This window comes from Pseudopodoces humilis, chromosome 15 (assembly GCF_049639895.1).
Source record: "Pseudopodoces humilis isolate 2021_Gansu_Grassland_sample_001 chromosome 15, ASM4963989v1, whole genome shotgun sequence".
Taxonomy (NCBI): domain Eukaryota; kingdom Metazoa; phylum Chordata; class Aves; order Passeriformes; family Paridae; genus Pseudopodoces; species Pseudopodoces humilis.
The window spans coordinates 4,390,484-4,408,234 of NC_142214.1; the positions used below are offsets into that span (position 1 = coordinate 4,390,484).

A 17,751-nucleotide genomic window follows, 5' to 3' on the forward strand; every position below is an offset into this window, starting at 1 on the left:
CCCCCGGCTGTCCCCTCCTTTCTGGAGTTGTGCAGAGCCAGAAGGTCCCTCCTGAGCCTCCTTTTCTCCAGGCTGAGCCCCTTTCCCAGCTCCCTCAGCTGCTCCTGAGCCTCCAGACCCTGCCCCAGCTCATTCCCTTCTCTGTCCCCAGCCTCCCAATACCTTTCCTGCACTGAGAGACCATTAAGGATGGTTATTAGGGAATTCTTTTTCCTTAGACCTTTACTCATTTGACATTTTAATCAATGAAATGCATAAAACCCATTGGTTAATACAATCTGTTTGACAACATCTGTGTCCAGATTTGTGGATGCACTTTCCAGTCTGAGTGCAGAATCAGCCTCCTTCAGGAGACAAGTTGAGGACTTGGCACTCTAAAACTGCTGTGTACATACAGGGGTAAGACAAGCAAAGGAGAAAAAACTCCTACTTCCTAGAAACTTTGATTTCAACTGTGAAATTCTTTTGAATAAAGAGTGTGAGGGAACAGAAATAGAATGGATAGAGTTGTAGAAGTGCCATTATGGCAATTACTGCCATTCAAACAGGAAAAAGGCTAATCTGTATTTTGGTTAAAATGGAGAAGATTGTCTTTTAGATGCTTTGAATTTTTAATCTTCTGCCTTGATGTTTTGTTTCCCTTGCCCTGTCCTTCAACTGTATCAGGAGAGAAATAAAAGCTGTGCAGTTCTGCAGAAACTCTTTCTTGTCTGCTCAGCTCTGCTGTAGGATGATGTAATTCTGATTGTTAATGAATATTAGTCTAGAAATATCACCCTCTCAGTAACTCGTGAGAGTGTCTTCGGAAATGACAGAGTTCTGTGTTCTGTCCTGGTGCATGTGCAGTGGCCTTTATGAAAGCATTGATTTTTGGTTTTTCACAGGGTGGTGGAAGGATAACAAGGATTCAAAAATAGCAGTGAAGGTACCGGTTAAGGAGAATTAAAAGGGAGAAAATATCTTCACTTCTGTTCTTAAGTCTTGAGTGCACTGCCTGTGCTTTAGTTCTGTGTCATCTGAGGTCTGAGCAGAATGGTTTGTGTTTGTGGTAGATTTAAAAGTACTGGTCTGCTCTGGAGAGCATTTGACACACAGGTGGTGACTCTGGGTAAGCTGTGCCTTAGTGGTGAAGTTTTATTTCAGGGGAGAGAGGGGGCTTGTCTGCTCTGAGCTTCACTTTGGGGTGTCTGGGCTCTCAGTCTGATGTGTTTGGGGGCAGGAAAGATCTGAAATGGGTGGAGAGTGCTAGATTTTGATTTTTGTATTGCTGTTTGCACACTGGCTTTTGAATAAAACTCTGGAGATGGAGTTTTATAAAGTGTCCCCTCTGAGCCCTGCCAGTCACAGGAGTGCAGACACACTTTGGGCAGGTGGAGGGACTGAGGTGTGACACCTGCCCCCAGCTGTTCTGGGCATGGCAGCACAGCTGGATTTTGTGGGGGAGACACATCAGTACAACTCTAAAGAAAGCTTCTCCTTGGCCTGGAGTCTGCAAGGCTCAGGAAAAACGATGTGAGCTGAGAGCAAACATCTCAGAGCAGCTTCACAGAGAAACCCCGGCAGGAATTAAAGCTGCCTGCAGTCAGAGGACACCTCAGCTCTGCCTTTTGTTTTAAAACTATTCCAGGAGGGACCTGTGGAGTTCTCTCCAGCTTCCTCTGCTCTCCCAGGAGGGGAGAAAATGGTGCTTTAGTCAAGTCAGTGGGATGGTGTTGAGTGAGACAGTCGGGGTCTGCAGTGAGAGGTGAGCCAAGCTGGAGGTCTCTGGGTGGGAACACTGTGCTTGTTCCTGCTTTGTGGCATTTGGAATGCTCACTAAAGTGTTCCCTCCTTCTGTGAGGTATTTTACTACATATCTCAAGGTATTTCTCCATTGGTAATAAAAGCATGGCATGGCCTTCTGGCTGGGAACAGCACCTCCTTGTCCCCCAACAATGCTGAAGGAATGCAAAGTCTGGTCATCTTGTTACTACGTGATGTGTTGCACCTCAGTGCCACAGATCACCCTGGCTTATTGTCTGCTGTGAGCCTGCAGGCAAGGAATGCAGCCTATCTGAACAGGAACTGCAAAACTTTCTGGTCCAATGTGAGGAAGACATGAATAGATTGAGTAAGAATCATGATAATTACCATCTAAAAATCAGTTTACTTTGAGGCTGAACATTTGCTGTTTCATAAATCAGCTCAAAAGCTCCAGAAGGGTGAATTGTCAGTTTGTGTGGTTTGAGGGCTGGTTTGGAAATTAGAGCGAGATGACTGGGGCTCATAGTGTCATTTCTTTGCTAGACTGTTCATTGCACTGATATCTCTCTCTTTTTTTTTCATCTTTTTAGTTGAGTTTGATTTAGAAACAGATATTAACAGAATATCTGTAATTTTGGCTGAGTGCTGAAGCAGTTACAGCTCTTCTCACAATGGGGTGCTATGAAATATTTATCAGTTCTGCTTCCATCAGAGCCAACTGCCAGCTTACCCAACCAGTGGGGAAAGATGCAAAAAGTCTCTGCTGCAGACACCTAAAAGTGTGTTCCTAAATGGTGTGTGAGCAGGAAGAGTTGGAGGGTGCCTTCAGACACCTCTGTGCCTGAGTTTGTGCAGCTGTGTCCAGCTCAGGATGGGTATCACTGCCAGGGGGCAGCTTTGTGGCACTGGTGAAACCCGAAGCTGAAACCTCAGGCTGAAGGAATGTGTAATCTGGCACGGTTTTAATGAAGTTAAATATCTTGGTGTATTAAGGGAAAATGCAGACCTTCAGAATTTGTGTATGGGAAATGAAGAAATAATAAACTGAAAAGCAAGAGTGATATTAAATGGTGCAGATGGGAAACGAGAAACATAGTGGAATTATTCAGAAATCACTGTTAATACATACAAGTAAGATCTTGAGGTAGGAATTGATAATCCTCTGAAGGAAACAGATATTAATTAGTGTCAGGGTTCAGAGAACTCCGTGCTGGTGTCACTGGGAAAGGTGAATAAGGCAAAGTGACACTGCGCTTGTACAGAAAATCTGGGATTTGTTCATACCTTGAATACTTTGAGTGCTTCTGATCTTCCCATTTCTCCCAAAATATAACAGAGAAGCAGTGACAGGGATCAAAGGCATGGAAAATTTGTTTGTGAGAGGTTTGTTTGCTAAAAATAACCATTACCTCAGCCCATTTCATCACCAAGTATCAGAACTGAATGTTGATTTAATATGATTTCACTGCAATTGAAATGAACACCACGCACAGTGCTCAGCTGCAGCATAAATGCAAGTTATGTATAAAACCTCTAGTTCTTCCATTTTTTAGCATGTCTTTGATTAATAATCTGAAATTTGTGTATAGCTTTTGTGCACGTGGCCTGAAACATTTTCAACTGATGCATAAAACCCGATCTAAAAACGCAGGCTCTAAGAAAAGGCAGGATAAGGACACTCCACTCCGTGCAATTATTCATCCCAATTATAGACACCGGATTTGCACCACAGATATTGCTGCACAGTGTGGGGGGGGACCAGGGGCTCGGCACAGAGCCAGAAATGTCTCTAATAAACTGGGTCATCTCTTCCAAGGATGTTGTTGTTACACTTGGGAGGTCGGGGATAAGCCGGGTTTAAACCTGTGCGCGGCACAGCTGCTGATTCAATTTGCTTTTCCTTGGGAATGGATAGGCTGGATTCTGCTGGACAAAGCATCTCCTGCTTTTTAAACTGTGGCCAACAGAAGTGGGAAATGCGAAGGATTCAGCCAACAGCCAGCACCATCAAGGATAAAGGCAAGCCTTGAATCAGCAAGCCGGGTATCTGAAGAGAGAAAATGAGAATTGTATTCAGAGCTGAGTTAATGACGTAAAAACTAAGAACTGAATTACTGGCTTGACTTCACCTATAAGTATTGTCATAAATATGAAACTTTCCAATATAATCTTTTTTATTTTTTCCTATAATGATGAATATCATGATATTTGTAGGGCTCTGAGATTTTACCATTGGTCCTTCATTTCCTCTGATGATACTAAGCATGAGAAGGTTATTAACTAAATTGATGGAAGCTTAGTTACATGTACAATGTAGAAGTTCTATGCTTTATTTTCTGACAAAAGTAATTTTGTAATTTTTAAGCAGTTTATAATGCAGGAGTCAAACTTGGGTATGATCCATGTTGAGGGGATGATCCTGTAATTGAAGGTAGTTTGTGATTTCCCTAAGAAACTGCTGATAAGGCCCATGGCACAGCGTGTTACACAAAGGCAGCTAATCTGGAGCTGAGATTTGGACATGCTCAAGTGTCATTTACATCTACTGAGCTTAAAGGTTGACACTGATCCCATGATGCTGATGCAGCAATTGAGAGCAGGGTGTGTAAATGATGATCCCTCAGGATCTCTGCGATCCCACGGAGCTGCTCACTTGGCAGAGCTCAGCGCTGGTCTTGGCAGAACAAAATGGCTAAAATGAGACAGAGACTCCAAAGTAGAAAATATAAGTTATATTATCATGATGATAGAGTATTTGTGAGGTGAACACCATTGAATAGTGATGTATCTAATAAGATTTTTATTGAAACATTTGCAGTAGGTCATCAGAATTAATATCTATCCACTGAAATGGAAAAGATCTGACTTTGCTTTTTAAGGAAAATTTTTGAAGGCCAGGCTTTTGCTAAATTCTGGTTTTTTTCATGTGAAGTCCTTGTTTTGAGTAATTAAAAGCTGAGCAGACTCTGCAGCCTCCTGAGCACCATCTCTCGGGGAACTCGAGGCAGGCACTGGGTGTCTTTTGTCCCAGGCAGGATCCTCTTGCAGATCACTTTTCCTGCTACCGAGTCCTTGCCCTGGCTTCTTTCAGGAGAGGAAGCATTTCTGAATAACTGGGAAACGTGGCAAGAAGAAACCTGAGCTTCCTCCAGCAGCAACTGGACTTTCTTTGGGTTTTGTTCTAATTTGGCCAATGCAACCACCGGGCTGGGAGAAGACAACCTGAGCAAGGGTTCTCCCTTACCTGTGCTGTAACACCAGGCACATTTCCTGGTGCTCCACAGCATTTCACAGAATATTGTGAGCTGGAAGGGACCCCACAAGGATTCTTGAGTGCAACACTGAAGTGAACAGGCTGAAATGGGAGAGTTGCACCTGGGAAGGCAATTGGGTGTTCCCAGGGGGGTTTTGTGTCCTTGCACCGATCACAGGGAGCTCTGTGAGTTCACTGTGAGGGCCTCCAGCAGTGTGAACTCTGCAGAAGCAGCAGGCAATGGTAGTTATTTATGTTTAAAATAAACACCCACTGTCCTTTAGGAGGTGAGGTTGCCCTGGGCACTCCGGAGTGTGGACAGGCCAGGGTGCCTTGTTTTTCTGTGCATTGCTGTCACTCCTCTGCCTTCCCTCTCCTCGGTGCTGGGCTGCCGCAGAGCAGAGCTCTTCCTGAGTCCCAATCTCTTTTGCCAGCAGCTATAAAAGGAGTTATTGCTGCAGTGATCCAGGAGATGGCTGTACTTTTGTTCCTTGAACATGGCTTGGCATCAGGAGGAGCTCAGGTCAGGCGTGCAGCGAGAGCAGTGGCAGCTCCGGGCGAAGCGGGGATTTGGCTTTGCCTGGGTGTGGAGCTGCGCTTTGCTCAGCCTGGAGCAGCCTTCAATGAGCCAAGTGGATTCCTTTGGGATGAACTTGCCCTGGAGCATTCTGCCCAGGAGCATCCCCTGTGCTGGGCTGCCCAGGGCTGTCCAGGGTGCTCCTCACCATCCCCACTCTGACACCATCAGCTGTGGCACGGGCAGGCTGGGAACAGCTCCTCTGATTCCAGACTGGTATGATGGAATGATAACCAGGAAAAACTCTGAGTGCCTGCTCCGCACTCAGTCGTGGATTCATGAAAATTGGAAAAAACCTCTAAGGTCATCAAGTGCAACAGGACCATATTTGAATTTATCTGTGCATCTTTTTATTGGAATTATTTTAGGAAGACAAAAATTGATGTCCCTGTTTTATGTTCGTACATTGATGAGACTCAAGTACGTCTAACATTTTGAGAAATAGTAACTTTTAAGAGAAGAAAATTGCAACAATTACAATGTTCTGAAGATAACAGAAACTAGAACTGGGAACTGTACAAGATTGTCAAATGATCCTAGTTCTGTGAAATTACTTTTTATTCCATTTACAATTATTTCTTTCCAACTTTTAATGGTTTTTAAATGAGCAAACACAGAATTCAGCTATTGAAATCATGAGCACAATTCAGCTACTGAAATAATGACACATGTGGCACATGGGCTACAAGTTATGAGTGCAGACTTTGTGGTTGATTTTCTGTCCTCTGAATAGTAGCAGAAGTAAAAATGAGTTGGTGTAAGGAAACCGTAGATTTTAGATAAAATTCTGTGTAAAAAGCATTTGATAAAGCTTGGGAGCTCTTTTAGAGAAATACATTCTGTGCTCACACCAGTTCAAACAGTGGTAAGATGTTTAGGAATTCTTTTTCAGTGTTAGTCCTTTTATCACTGATCCACTATCACATGTTTTGATAAATGTAGACAAAGAGTTTGGGAACTCACAGATAAACAGTGGAACCAATTTAAACTCAAGCTCACCACATAAACATTAAAGTATTCCCTTTAGGAAGTCAGAATCCTTTGAATTATGCATATGTTGTAGTTTGCATTAAGATAAAAGAACTTTAAGGGGGGAGGGTGAGAAACTTGAAAAGCCTTTAGGGAATAATTTGCATAAATTGGGTGGAGAGAGTAAACAGCACAAGAGGGAAAAAAAGTTGTTTTCAGTAAGGCCTTATAGGATGAGATAAAACAAATTACCAAAAAAATCAGGTGGAGCTGAAACAAAGCTGAAGTGCCTCAAATTTGTGTTAATGCTTCCACTGCCTTTACAGCAAATCCCAGGGAACTCTGAAGTGCCCTGGATAAAAAAAAGGAATAAAAAAAACCCCCAAATTCTTAAGGGAGACTTAAAAGAGAAGAAGAGCCATGGAGACAGTAGAACATGTGTGTTACTGTGTGGGACACCTCTGGACATGAATGCTCAGGATAAGCAGATTTTTTTCAATCTAACAGTATTTTTTTTATCTTGCAGTTACAGGACCGCACACAGTTTAGTGACCGAGACTTAGCTACCCTAAAGAAATACTGGGACAATGGCATGACCAGCCTGGGCTCAGTCTGCAGAGAGAAAATTGAAGCTGTGGCTGCAGAATTAAATGTTGACTGTGAAATAGTTCGGGTAAGAAATCCAGAGTCTTCCCTTATCTTGTCGCAGGAGCAAAAATAGGACAGATGAAAGGCTTTAAAAATTTCATGAGGAAGCTTGAAATAGATTTCACGTATTACATAATGAATGACCATGTTGGGAAGTGCTCTCCTGCTCTTTCTGCAGTCTATATTTAGTAAAAGCCCTCAGGTAAGAGTCTTATTGATCAGCAGCAGAAACAGCACTACGAGCTGTTTGACATTCTCTTGAGTAAGATTTTAAGTAAAAGTGTTACATTTTTGAGGGAGATCCTAGAAGACTGAAAGGTACTATTTATATTGCTAATAAGATACCAAAAAAGGGCTTTCCCAAAGATACAGGGAAAATACTTCTCATTCAGGCTTATAAGGAAAACTGTGTGAAAGAAAATCCTCCAAAACAGGAAAATAAATATTTTTCAAGACTGTCTTGAGGGCAGGTTGAGATGCGATGGAGGAATTCTGAGTTAGTGTAGTTTGATGGTCCCTATAAGTGGTTGAGGGAGTCAGGGGTGTGCTGGAGATAACCTGGCTCCCAAGAACCACTGTTCTAGAGGCTGGGAAGTTGTTGCTGCTGTATCCTGGATGAGCAGACACCCAACAGCACCCTGCAGCTCTGGGGTCTCATTTGCTCATCCCAGCCTCAGGAAATGGCCCCACTGTTGCAGTCAGACAAGTACAGGAGACCTCCTTTCCCTCATGACAGGCATGACAATTGGGATTATTCCTTTCAGGCTTCATCCTCTTTTTGCACCTGTTACCCGAATTCCTGACACTGCTGCAGAAACAGAGCTGAGAGCCCTTGGTGAAACTCTCCTCTTGTGGAGACCTCTGGCTTGGTGCATCCAAACGCTGCCAAAGCTGCTTTTAGCTTGAACACCAATCTGCTTATTTGTTTTTGTGGCCACACAGGAATTCTAAAAAACCCGATTGTACTTTTGGAGGCTGAAGAAAATCACTCTTTTCTCTGTAGAGAGCAAAGCTGCTCCTTGTTTACCAAGGCCTTCACTTTGCTCTCTGAAAGGTGAAGCTGTTCCCCCTGACAGCACCTCCTGGACAGCACAGTGACACCCAGGCTCCCTCAGTCTGTTCCCTTGGGAACATCCTCATTGGCACACCAGGGCTGACACTGGAACTCTGTGCAAGCCTTTCCACCTGCTGGAATGTTTCTGTCCTCAGGACAGAGACCGGGAGAGCCCAGGAAGGCTCTGGCATCACCTGGACCAGAACAGCCTCACAAATGGTCCCATGCACTTCACATGTTTAAGGAAGTGTTTAAGGAGAATGTATTTTAGGGCTGGAAGTCTCAAGCTGATTTTCCTCATGGCAATTCCAGTCTGCTCTTGCTCTCACTGTTTTGCTGTTCCAGAATGTTCTCTGTTCAGCAGAGCAGGCAGGATGTGGAACCTTCTCTTCCCCATTTAATTTGAGACACTGTCAAAACATGTTCATCTTCTCTGACATTCTCAGTATGTTGAATGAAAGATTTTCTGCTTTGAAGAGTCTGTAAAAAGATCTGCCTTTCCCAAGTGCCTTTTTTACTAAAAAATAGGTAGATTCAATTTTAAATTTTGTTAATGCTGTTTGTTAAAATCACGAGACAATGGGAAAATTTAAAAGAATGGCAATACACGGCTTGGAAAAAAGAGACCCAGATCTCAAAGGGCTGCTTGTGTGGCGGTTTTACTTTAATTTTTCTCCTCAAAACTGTAGGTAATAGGAAAAAATGATCTAGGTAGTTCTCTTCATACCTGTTGTGCATTCTTCAAAGAGGAAAATCAGCAAGCTGGGAAAGCAAATACGAGCCAACAAAAACGATTTGCTAAAAATAGTGTTCAGCATGTTATCTTTTAGCTTGTTAGAGATGCAGCTTTAAAAGGGCTTTTCTTTTTCCTAAGGCTGGCACAGCATGAAACTGTGTTTAGTAGATGAGACTGCTGTTAATATTCCTTTACTTTTTTCTCTTTGGTAATCAAAGTATTATAAGCAAAAAGTTTTTTACTCAACTTTTTCAAAAACCTGGGAAGAGGAACAGGGCAGGTGTTTCTGAAATAAGGCCAGAGTGATGTTTAGTCAGTCTTTAAAGAAAATACTAAAATATTTTAATGTCCTGGGAAACCCATTTGGAACAGAAGCCTCATGAAAAGGATGTGCATTTTGCCATGGCCTGATCTTGTTTTCAAACCCAGGAACTGCTGCTCCTATTTCTGGGGGTGTAGGTGGTGTGGCAGGGGAACGAGAGCCAGCCCGAGAAGAGTGGGAGTAGCAGTTGGTAAAGAAGTGGATTCCTGTCTCTGGGAAGGATCTTGGGTTGCCAATGGAGAACTGGTTTGATGGAATGAAGAGTCTGGGGTACAGGGGCTGTTGAGCAGAGTTGAGATGAGAAGCTGAAAGCCTGAGTGACACAAGAGAAGGGAGAGTCTTAGAAGGTGAAGAGTTGCAGACAATTCTTGTTACATCATGTTAAACGCTGAATCTTTAATAATTTTTTGTGTAGATATTTCTTCATCAGAGAAGGCAAATTAATCCAATTGGAGAATTTAGAATGTTGGCCTTTTCTTATTTTTTTTTCCCCTTTGAAAATCTGTTTTATTGATGTAAGATGAACTTAGAGCATCCATCTCCATCCCACTATGGCAAAGTTTCCTTCATGTCCCAGACTGTTCCCAGTGTGCTCCTCTGCACTCACTGCAAACAACTTTTCCTAAAGCTCTGTCTTGCAGCCAAAGGGGACTTTGGAAGAATGAGCATGAGCTGCTCTGAGCTTTATTCTTCCAAGTTGCTTTCTGTCCTCCAAGGGGAGTGCTGTAGATGTGTCACCTTGGCCAGTTCCCTCTGTGCTGTAGGAAATCCTAGAACAGAGGGGATGTTTGGGTCATCGGATGTTTCATTCTCCTTATGGAAGTTGGGGAGGAGGAAAACCTGGATCAAAGATCTTACATTAAATTTGTTGAATAATTTAGGTGGGCAGAAGCCTTACAAAGTCACCTATTCCTGCTCTTTATCTGGAGCAAGATTGACTTTGGAATCAAGTCAGGTTTCTCAGGATGTTGTCCAGTAAAACGTTGAGTGCATCCAAGGCTGGATGTACCAAGGCTCCTATGGACAAAATGTCCCTCTGCTTCACTGTAAAGCATTATTTTTTCTTTTATATTCTCAATTCCAGTCAGAGCTTACCTTGCTGCCGCTTGTGCCTATTGCTTCTTTTCCTTTTGCTGTGCACCTTCCTGTTTCCCTTGGAAAGCTGAACCTGGACACAGGATTTCAGGGAACAGCCTCAGGAGGATGGAATACTGGGGAATAATCAGCTCCCTGAACTGCTGGCTGCATCCTTGCTCCTGTAGCCCAGATGTGCTGATGTCACTTGGTTGTTATAGTTTCTAATATCACTCATGTTTATTTCTCTTCCAAGACTTGGATTGGGAATCGAAGACGGAAATATCGTTTAATGGGGATTGAGGTCCCACCCCCTAGAGGAGGTCCTGCTGATTTCTCTGATCAATCTGAATTTGTTTCTAAATCAGCACTTAATCCAGGAGAGGAAACTGCTACTGAAGTGGGGGATGATAATGATAGGAATGATGAAGTATCAATCTGCTTATCTGAAGGAAGCTCACAAGGTATTTGGAATGCAGTTACTACTGTGCCTGTATTTTCCATTTTGTGCAGTGTGCATGCTTTGGGTTCTGTTGTACACATTCAAAAACGTCTGACAGAGTCACAAGTGCTCCACCCCACCTGGGCTGAAGGTACTGTTTGGTCTCTTTCTTCTGTGTCTCAGAGTTTTGTTTGGTTTGTTGTGCGAAGGCTGGATAAACCTTTGATCATAGGAGCCCCATTTCTGCCAGATTCATCTGAAATCAGATCAAGAGTTCACGTTTTGCTGGTGCAAGTGAGAGCTGGGCAGCCAGTATGGGTGGGGAAGCCTCACTTCACAAGGAAGCCAGATTTAAGAAATGCTCTCTGCCAACTGCTCAGTTCTTCCCAGCCAGCTGGAGTAGCCATTCCATTTGACACCCCATCCTTGGAAGTGCCCAAGGCCAGGCTGGATGGCGTTCGGAGCACCCTGGGATAGTGGAAGGTGTCCCTGCCTTGGCAGGGGGTGGAACAGGATGAGCTTTAATGTCCCTCCCATCCCAAGCCATGCTGTGATTCCATGTGAATCCATGGTTCTGTCCCTGTGATCTTGAGACACCCCAGGTGTGGCTGGAGCTGCTGCTGGGACTGAGCAGAGCTGCTGGGACTGTGCATTCCCAGTTCTCCTGGCAGGGAACCCCTCGGCTCAGGCTGGAGCAAGGAACTGCCCAGGGCTCCTGCTGCTCTGTCTGACAGGCAAACACAACCCAGCAGATCAAAGCCAGGAGCAGGGGCCAGCTCAGAAGCCTTGGAACTGCACACAGTGGGGGTGTCCTCAGTAAACTGCAGCATCTGGAGTGAGAAGAGCCTTCAACTTAATTCCCTTTTCCCTCCCAGGAGCACATGGGATCGATGTCTCCCTGCCCCTCCTGTCCATGAGCTGCCACATCCCCCACTCACTAATTGCTCCCAGTGCTTCTGCTTAGAGGAGATCAATGGAGCCTTTGCTCTCCAAGCTGAAAGAAAGTATGACCTCGGGCCTGCTGCTGCTGCAGCTCAGTGTGCCAGGCTGGATCCTGTCATTTCCTCAGAACAATTTAAAAGGAAGAGCCAGGGGAACGGAGAGCAGCTGGGAATGAGTTTGGGAGAGCTTTGTCATATTTGGCTGTACAGGGAATAAGATGATGAAGAAATGGGTCAAGTGAGATGAGGAATCTCAGAATCCTTGATTTACCTGAGGTGTGGAAGGAGCTGATTGAAGTCAGATCTGCTTGAGAACAAATGGTGACAGGGAAGAGTCTGATGTGTTGTAGTTCAAGTGAGGAATAACTCCATGTTTGTTGAGCAAGGCTTTCATCAGGCAAGGCGAGGCTGAGCACTTGGATGCATTATTGGTGTCAAAGCCTAAGGAAGTGCAAGGAAACAACAGGATTTCCACAGCATCCAGGAATCCCACTTTCATTCCTTTATTCTCCCACAACAATTATTTCTGTTCATTTCTCCAGTTCAAAGGAGGAGGTTTCACTGCTGCAGCTCAGCTGGTTTTGAACTTCCTGGAAAATATTTCCCCCAATACTCATGGGCTATGTTCAGTCACAAGATAGAGAATTGTTCTAATGTTTGAGAACTATAACTTTTGGTCTTAATTTATTAAAAAACCGAAACCACAGCAGCAAAAAACCACTCTGAAAGACAAACAAAAGCAATTTTTGGTCACCTAATTAGAATTACAGTTGATGATTTCTGCTTCTAAAAAAAAGTGTGTAAATGTAAAAAAACAAGCTGTGCTGTGGTGCAAAATGGATCATTAAAGCTCTCATATTGCCTCACCTTTTTTAATTGTGTGTTAATTGAATCCACACTGTGTAAGTGGAGGTCATTAGGGCTGTGCCTGGTTCCATGAGCTGAGGATGAATATTTAAGCAGTTGGGAATGCTGTGTAGGGAGCTGTTGAATCCAAGGGGTGACTGCCAGGGTTACAGAGTTCCTGGTGCCTTGGAATGTCCCTGAGGAGCTTCCTCACCCAGTGACCTTCACCCTTCCTTGCTCCCCTTTGATCCCACGTGCTCCTGGATAGCAAATTGTCCTATGGAGCTGTGACCAGTGGCACATGAAGATTATTTGAAACAATTTCCAACCAAACTAGCACAGTTTAGAGATATTTAACATCCAAGTTGTTTAAAACTATTAACTGGCTCTGTATGGTCTGGCCTAAACATTCCCCTGTCTTTGGTAATCCCAGGGAAATCCTGTTATCCCTGTGTTTGTGAGGAGGTGACAGTCCCTGGGATCTCCTGAACCTTGCTGCCCCTTCCCTCTTTTCCTCTTTATATTTAATATGTGTGATAGATCTATGTTTTAATATGCAGAAGTCAAGTAAATATGAGAAACAAACTTAAATTTTAGGGGTAAATAGTCTTACCTTTTTGTGGGTTTTGTGTTCTCCTTGGCCTTTAAGGGCAATGGAATCATCTTACGCTTTGTGGTTGAAATCCCAGCTCTGTTTTCAGGTGTTTATACATAAAAAAGCACTTTAGGTTCACTGGGGATAAGTGTTTGCCATTATCTGATCAGTTTTTGGTTCCAAACCCATCAGTGTCAGCAAGGGGGAAGTGGGATTCAGATATGTACCCCCCAGAATTTCAGGGAATGCAGAATTTTTCATGTGGGAATTTATTTTCATTTAAAAAGACCCCAACTTCTGCACACCTCTGATGTGAAACTCTTCATCACCTTTGAATATTCCAACCTGAACCTACAAATGGGAAGGTTTTGGTACAGAGAATAACTGAGTTTTGGTATTGTTTCAGGTCACAATTGGTTTGATGTCAGCCTGAAATGCTTGTGACAAGATGTCTTTTTAGTAAGGCAGATATTCTGTTTATGATTAGACATTGATACCATGACTTTGCTGTTGGATTTAGCAGCTGTGACATTTAGTGATAAACACCATTAATGGTCCTACAGCATAAAATTAGAATGAAATCTGACAAAACCAATTTATTTCTGCAGAAGAGACAAATGAAGCTCTTCAAAATGAAGAAATTTGCCACAAAGACGATGACCAGAATCCAGTTTCCACTGATAATGTGGTATGTTTACCTTTCCTTTTCCACCAATTAATAACTCCTTAATTAATGTTGAGGTTGTTCAGCACCTGTGTTTTTCACTAGTTGACAACTTCAGTTGTGTGTGTTAAATTTCTATTTGAGAATTTCCTATTATTTCCTATTTGAGCTTTAAAATTGTACTAAAAATACTCAGACACAGCAGGAAAAAACCCTAAAACCTTCAGTAGAAGTGGTTTGCAGAGATGGTGTCCAAGAGGCTCGGCTTCCCTGAACCCCAGATTTTGTCATTTGATACAACACTGGAAAAAAAACAAGGAAGAGTTTCTTCATACTTTTTTTCTGAAAACACTGTAACAAAACTTTAAAAATGCATTTAAAATTGGACAAAAATACATTGTATTTGCATAAGAGATACAGTTTTCCTATTTGAAATTCTAATCTGTTCCTTCCCCTCCTATCTTAAAAAGTGTGTCTAAGAAGGGGAATGTGAATGGCAGTTATTTAGAGACTCTCTCCTCAAGCTGAGTCTAAAACCAAAAATATTTGAGTGCCAGTGTTACTGAGGGTCTGGTGGAGCAGCAGAACTCAGGGACATTGAAGCTCTGAGCTGTTGTCACTTCTGCTGGGCTGGCAGACAGCCACACAAAATGTGCTTTATCCTCCCTGCCTTCAGCACAGGCTTGGGGGCTTGGTGGGTCCTGCCAGGGGGAGCTGGGAATGCCCCTGGAGGGATTTCTCCTCGGTGATTTCAGGGAAGTTCCTGGTGTGCAGGCAGGAGGGACCACATGCTGTAGGAAAAACCTGAATTAACGCCTCAGGAATGACCCATGGACATGGATTGGGCCAGTGGGGGCCCTTCCCTACACTGGGTTAAACACCATCCAAAATAATTGGAAAATTGCTTTAACTTATTGTGGACAGGTTCATAAATGATCACAACTGTCAAAACAAAAGCAGTAAAAAAACTTGGGACGTATTTCTGAGTCTTAGTCAGTGTTAAGCTTGGCCTTAACACTGTGCTTTAGGTGTCTTTAGAGACCCAGTATAAAAATCTCCCCAGATTTTTGTGAATTGGGTGAAAATGTTCACATTTATGCATTTGGAAGTGTCCTTTGGATCAGCATCCCCTACAGCTAGGGGCATTTTCCTTGCACTCTGGTCAGGGAAGGTCAGAGGAGAGAACTCCTTGATTTCTTTAGGTGAGGAGTAGCTCAGGACTTGCTGTGATGGTTTATCCAGAGGGGATACATTTCCAGACCCTCCTTTGCAACAACAGAGCAGAGCAGGGGCTGTGAAGGCGTAAATGTGCAACTTAAAGTCAAAAAGCTGGGCCAGGGAGCTCCTCCTCTGTCAACAGCCAGAGTCTCCATGGCAGCAGCTCCCGCTGGATTCCTGCTGGATCTCCTGGCTGAGGTGCATGATTGCCATCTAATGGGAGCTGCACGGCTCAGAGCTGCTCAGGAGCCAGCACAGAGCTTCCTGTGCATCCTTCATCCTTCATCCCTCGTCCTTCCCGCTCGTTTGGGATGAGGATCCTCGTTTGTTTGTCTCCTCTGTGCGTTGGAATGAGCTGTTTGCTTCTGTTTCAGAAAATAGAAATTTTAGATGATGAGGAGAGTGATCTGATCAGCAATTCTGAAGTGGATCAGATGAGTTCTCTTTTGGATTACAAGGTGAGTGATTGGGCCATGTCAGGGACAGTGGGATAATCCCCAGGGAATTCAGGGAGGGTGGATGTGTCAGGAATTCAGCAAAGGCTTGTGGGATCCTGAATTCCTCTGCTCTTTTCCCAGTGTGCACATTATGCCCTCATCCCACCTCCAGCCACTTTATCCACATTTCAACCCAAATGGAGGCAGGAAAACCCCATTTCTACAGAGCTGCAGCTCCCTCCATGTGTCCCAGCAAAGGGATTTATGGACCCACTCCACCAGAATTGTTCCTTGGAATGCTGCGACGCTTCTCCCGCAACGTGGTGCTGCCAGCTCTGAAAGGGACTGAGCAGCTGGAATCCTCTGCTGGAATGGGGGATCTGAGGAGAAATCATTCCCCAGGACATGCCTGGAAGTGGTGGCTGTGGGAGGGAGGAGAAGCAGTTGGATCCTGCCAGCTCCTGTCTCACTGAGGTTTTTACATGCACTGCTCTCCCAGGAGTTGCCACAATTCCACGTTTCCTTGAGTTTTTACCTCCATTGCTGGTTTCTTCCCTTAGAAACCAGGTCTGTTCTCCTGAAAATAAATTACCAAAATAATAAACAGATCATCTCTTCAGAACAAAAATTCCTCCTTCCAGCAGCAATTTCCTGGGAAGAGCAGTGGAGAATGAATCAGGAGAGGGAATGACCTTCTCTTAATGTCACCTGTCAGCGCAGTGAGAGGCTGCTTGTGACAGTGCCCTGCAGAGCCAGGGCTGTTGTTTGACAGCACTGATTACCCCCTGAGTTTTCTGCCTAAGTCTGAATTCTTCTTGGGCTGGGCAAAATCCAGAGCTAACCAGGCAGCTGCTGAATATCCATTGGGAAGAACTCAGCTGATTTTCTATGGAAGCCTCAGAATATTCCTCTCTCATTCCCAGAGCTGTTATCACCTGGAACAGTGTGGTGAGCAGTGCTTTCACTGAAAAAAATGTGAATTTTCTGGGAAAAAAACCCAACAAAAATACAACCATTTTTAAAGGTTTGTTGCAAACCTTTAGAGCATCATGTAGTCACAGCTATTCATGTCAGCTAAAGCTGAATTCCAGCCAGTGTGAGCATGAATATCATACTTTTTTTTCATTATTCTCTCATGAGTTGGTGCTATTAAACAGAGCCCTGCTGCAAAAATGAGCAATGCCTTTGATCTTGTAACCTAAATAAACAGTTTGATTTTCATGATATTTGCAAAGGTGAATAACCAGACAAAATGGATTTTAGCTCTGCACTGATCTACAAGTTTAGCATTTTGATCCAGTAATGTCTAAAGAGATACTTGTAATAAATAGAAATTCTTATCAAATCTGAATTCTTAATTAAGAGATTTGCAAGTATAGATTGGGAAAATGCCTTTTTAGCCAAAGCACACAAATTATTGATATTTCCTCATTTTGTGATACATTACATCCAGTTCCAGCCCCATAAACAACTCTGGAGGTTGGAACTAAATGGTCTTTCCCTTCCAAACTGTTCTGTCACTCTGATATTCCTGTTTATTCTGGAACCCGAGGGATCCTGAGGAGCTTGGTGAGCTGACACTTGATCCATGTCAAAGCCAGCCGCACTGGAGGATGTTATCTTGTAATTTGTGGTAGCTTTGAGGAATTTTCAAGTCATTTCCCCTGTTTTTTGTGTCAATCCTTCTGCTGTAATAATGGAATTTTTTTTGCTGTCTCTTCTCACAGCCCCCTGATCACTTCTAGGAAGAGATCTGGGCTTTGGTTGTCATTGTCACTAAAAATAGTTTTTAGTAACAATTCTTTAGTGACAATTTGTTTTTAACCCAAGGGTGTTTGGGTGTGGTTATTGCAGTGCTCTGTCCTGTCCCCATCCCTGCAGGGATTTAACAGACACGTGGATGTGGCACTTGGGAACATGGTCAGTGGTGGCCTTGGCAGTGCTGGGGAATGTTTGGGCTCAGTCTAAGATGGCTTTTCCAGCCTAAAAGATTCCATGGTTCTGAGATTATTCCCAGAACTCTCTGGTTTCCCCACAGAGTGAAGAAGTCAGGTTCATTGAGAGTCAGCTGGAGAACCACAAACAGAAATATTTTGAACTGCAGACGTTTACCCGGAGTTTGATACTTGCAATTAAAGCAGATGACAAGGAACAGCAGCAGGTAAATCCTGGAGCAGCTTCAATATCTGTGTTTAATATCAGAGAATGTTTGTCCTTTTGTGTTGTGCCCCT

General features: G+C 43.6%; 1 protein-coding gene across 2 annotated transcripts in view; it reads left to right on the forward strand.

The window, feature by feature from the left end:
* HDX (highly divergent homeobox) overlaps window positions 1-17,751 on the forward strand; it is a 41,351-nt gene that overhangs the window by 17,006 nt on the left and 6,594 nt on the right. For both annotated transcript variants that reach the window (XM_014255366.2, XM_005526120.3), the window contains 5 exons: window positions 7,069-7,215; window positions 10,633-10,840; window positions 13,809-13,888; window positions 15,457-15,540; window positions 17,558-17,680. In XM_014255366.2, the coding sequence (XP_014110841.1) occupies window positions 7,069-7,215; window positions 10,633-10,840; window positions 13,809-13,888; window positions 15,457-15,540; window positions 17,558-17,680 (642 nt within the window). The remainder of the gene's footprint in view (window positions 1-7,068; window positions 7,216-10,632; window positions 10,841-13,808; window positions 13,889-15,456; window positions 15,541-17,557; window positions 17,681-17,751) is intronic.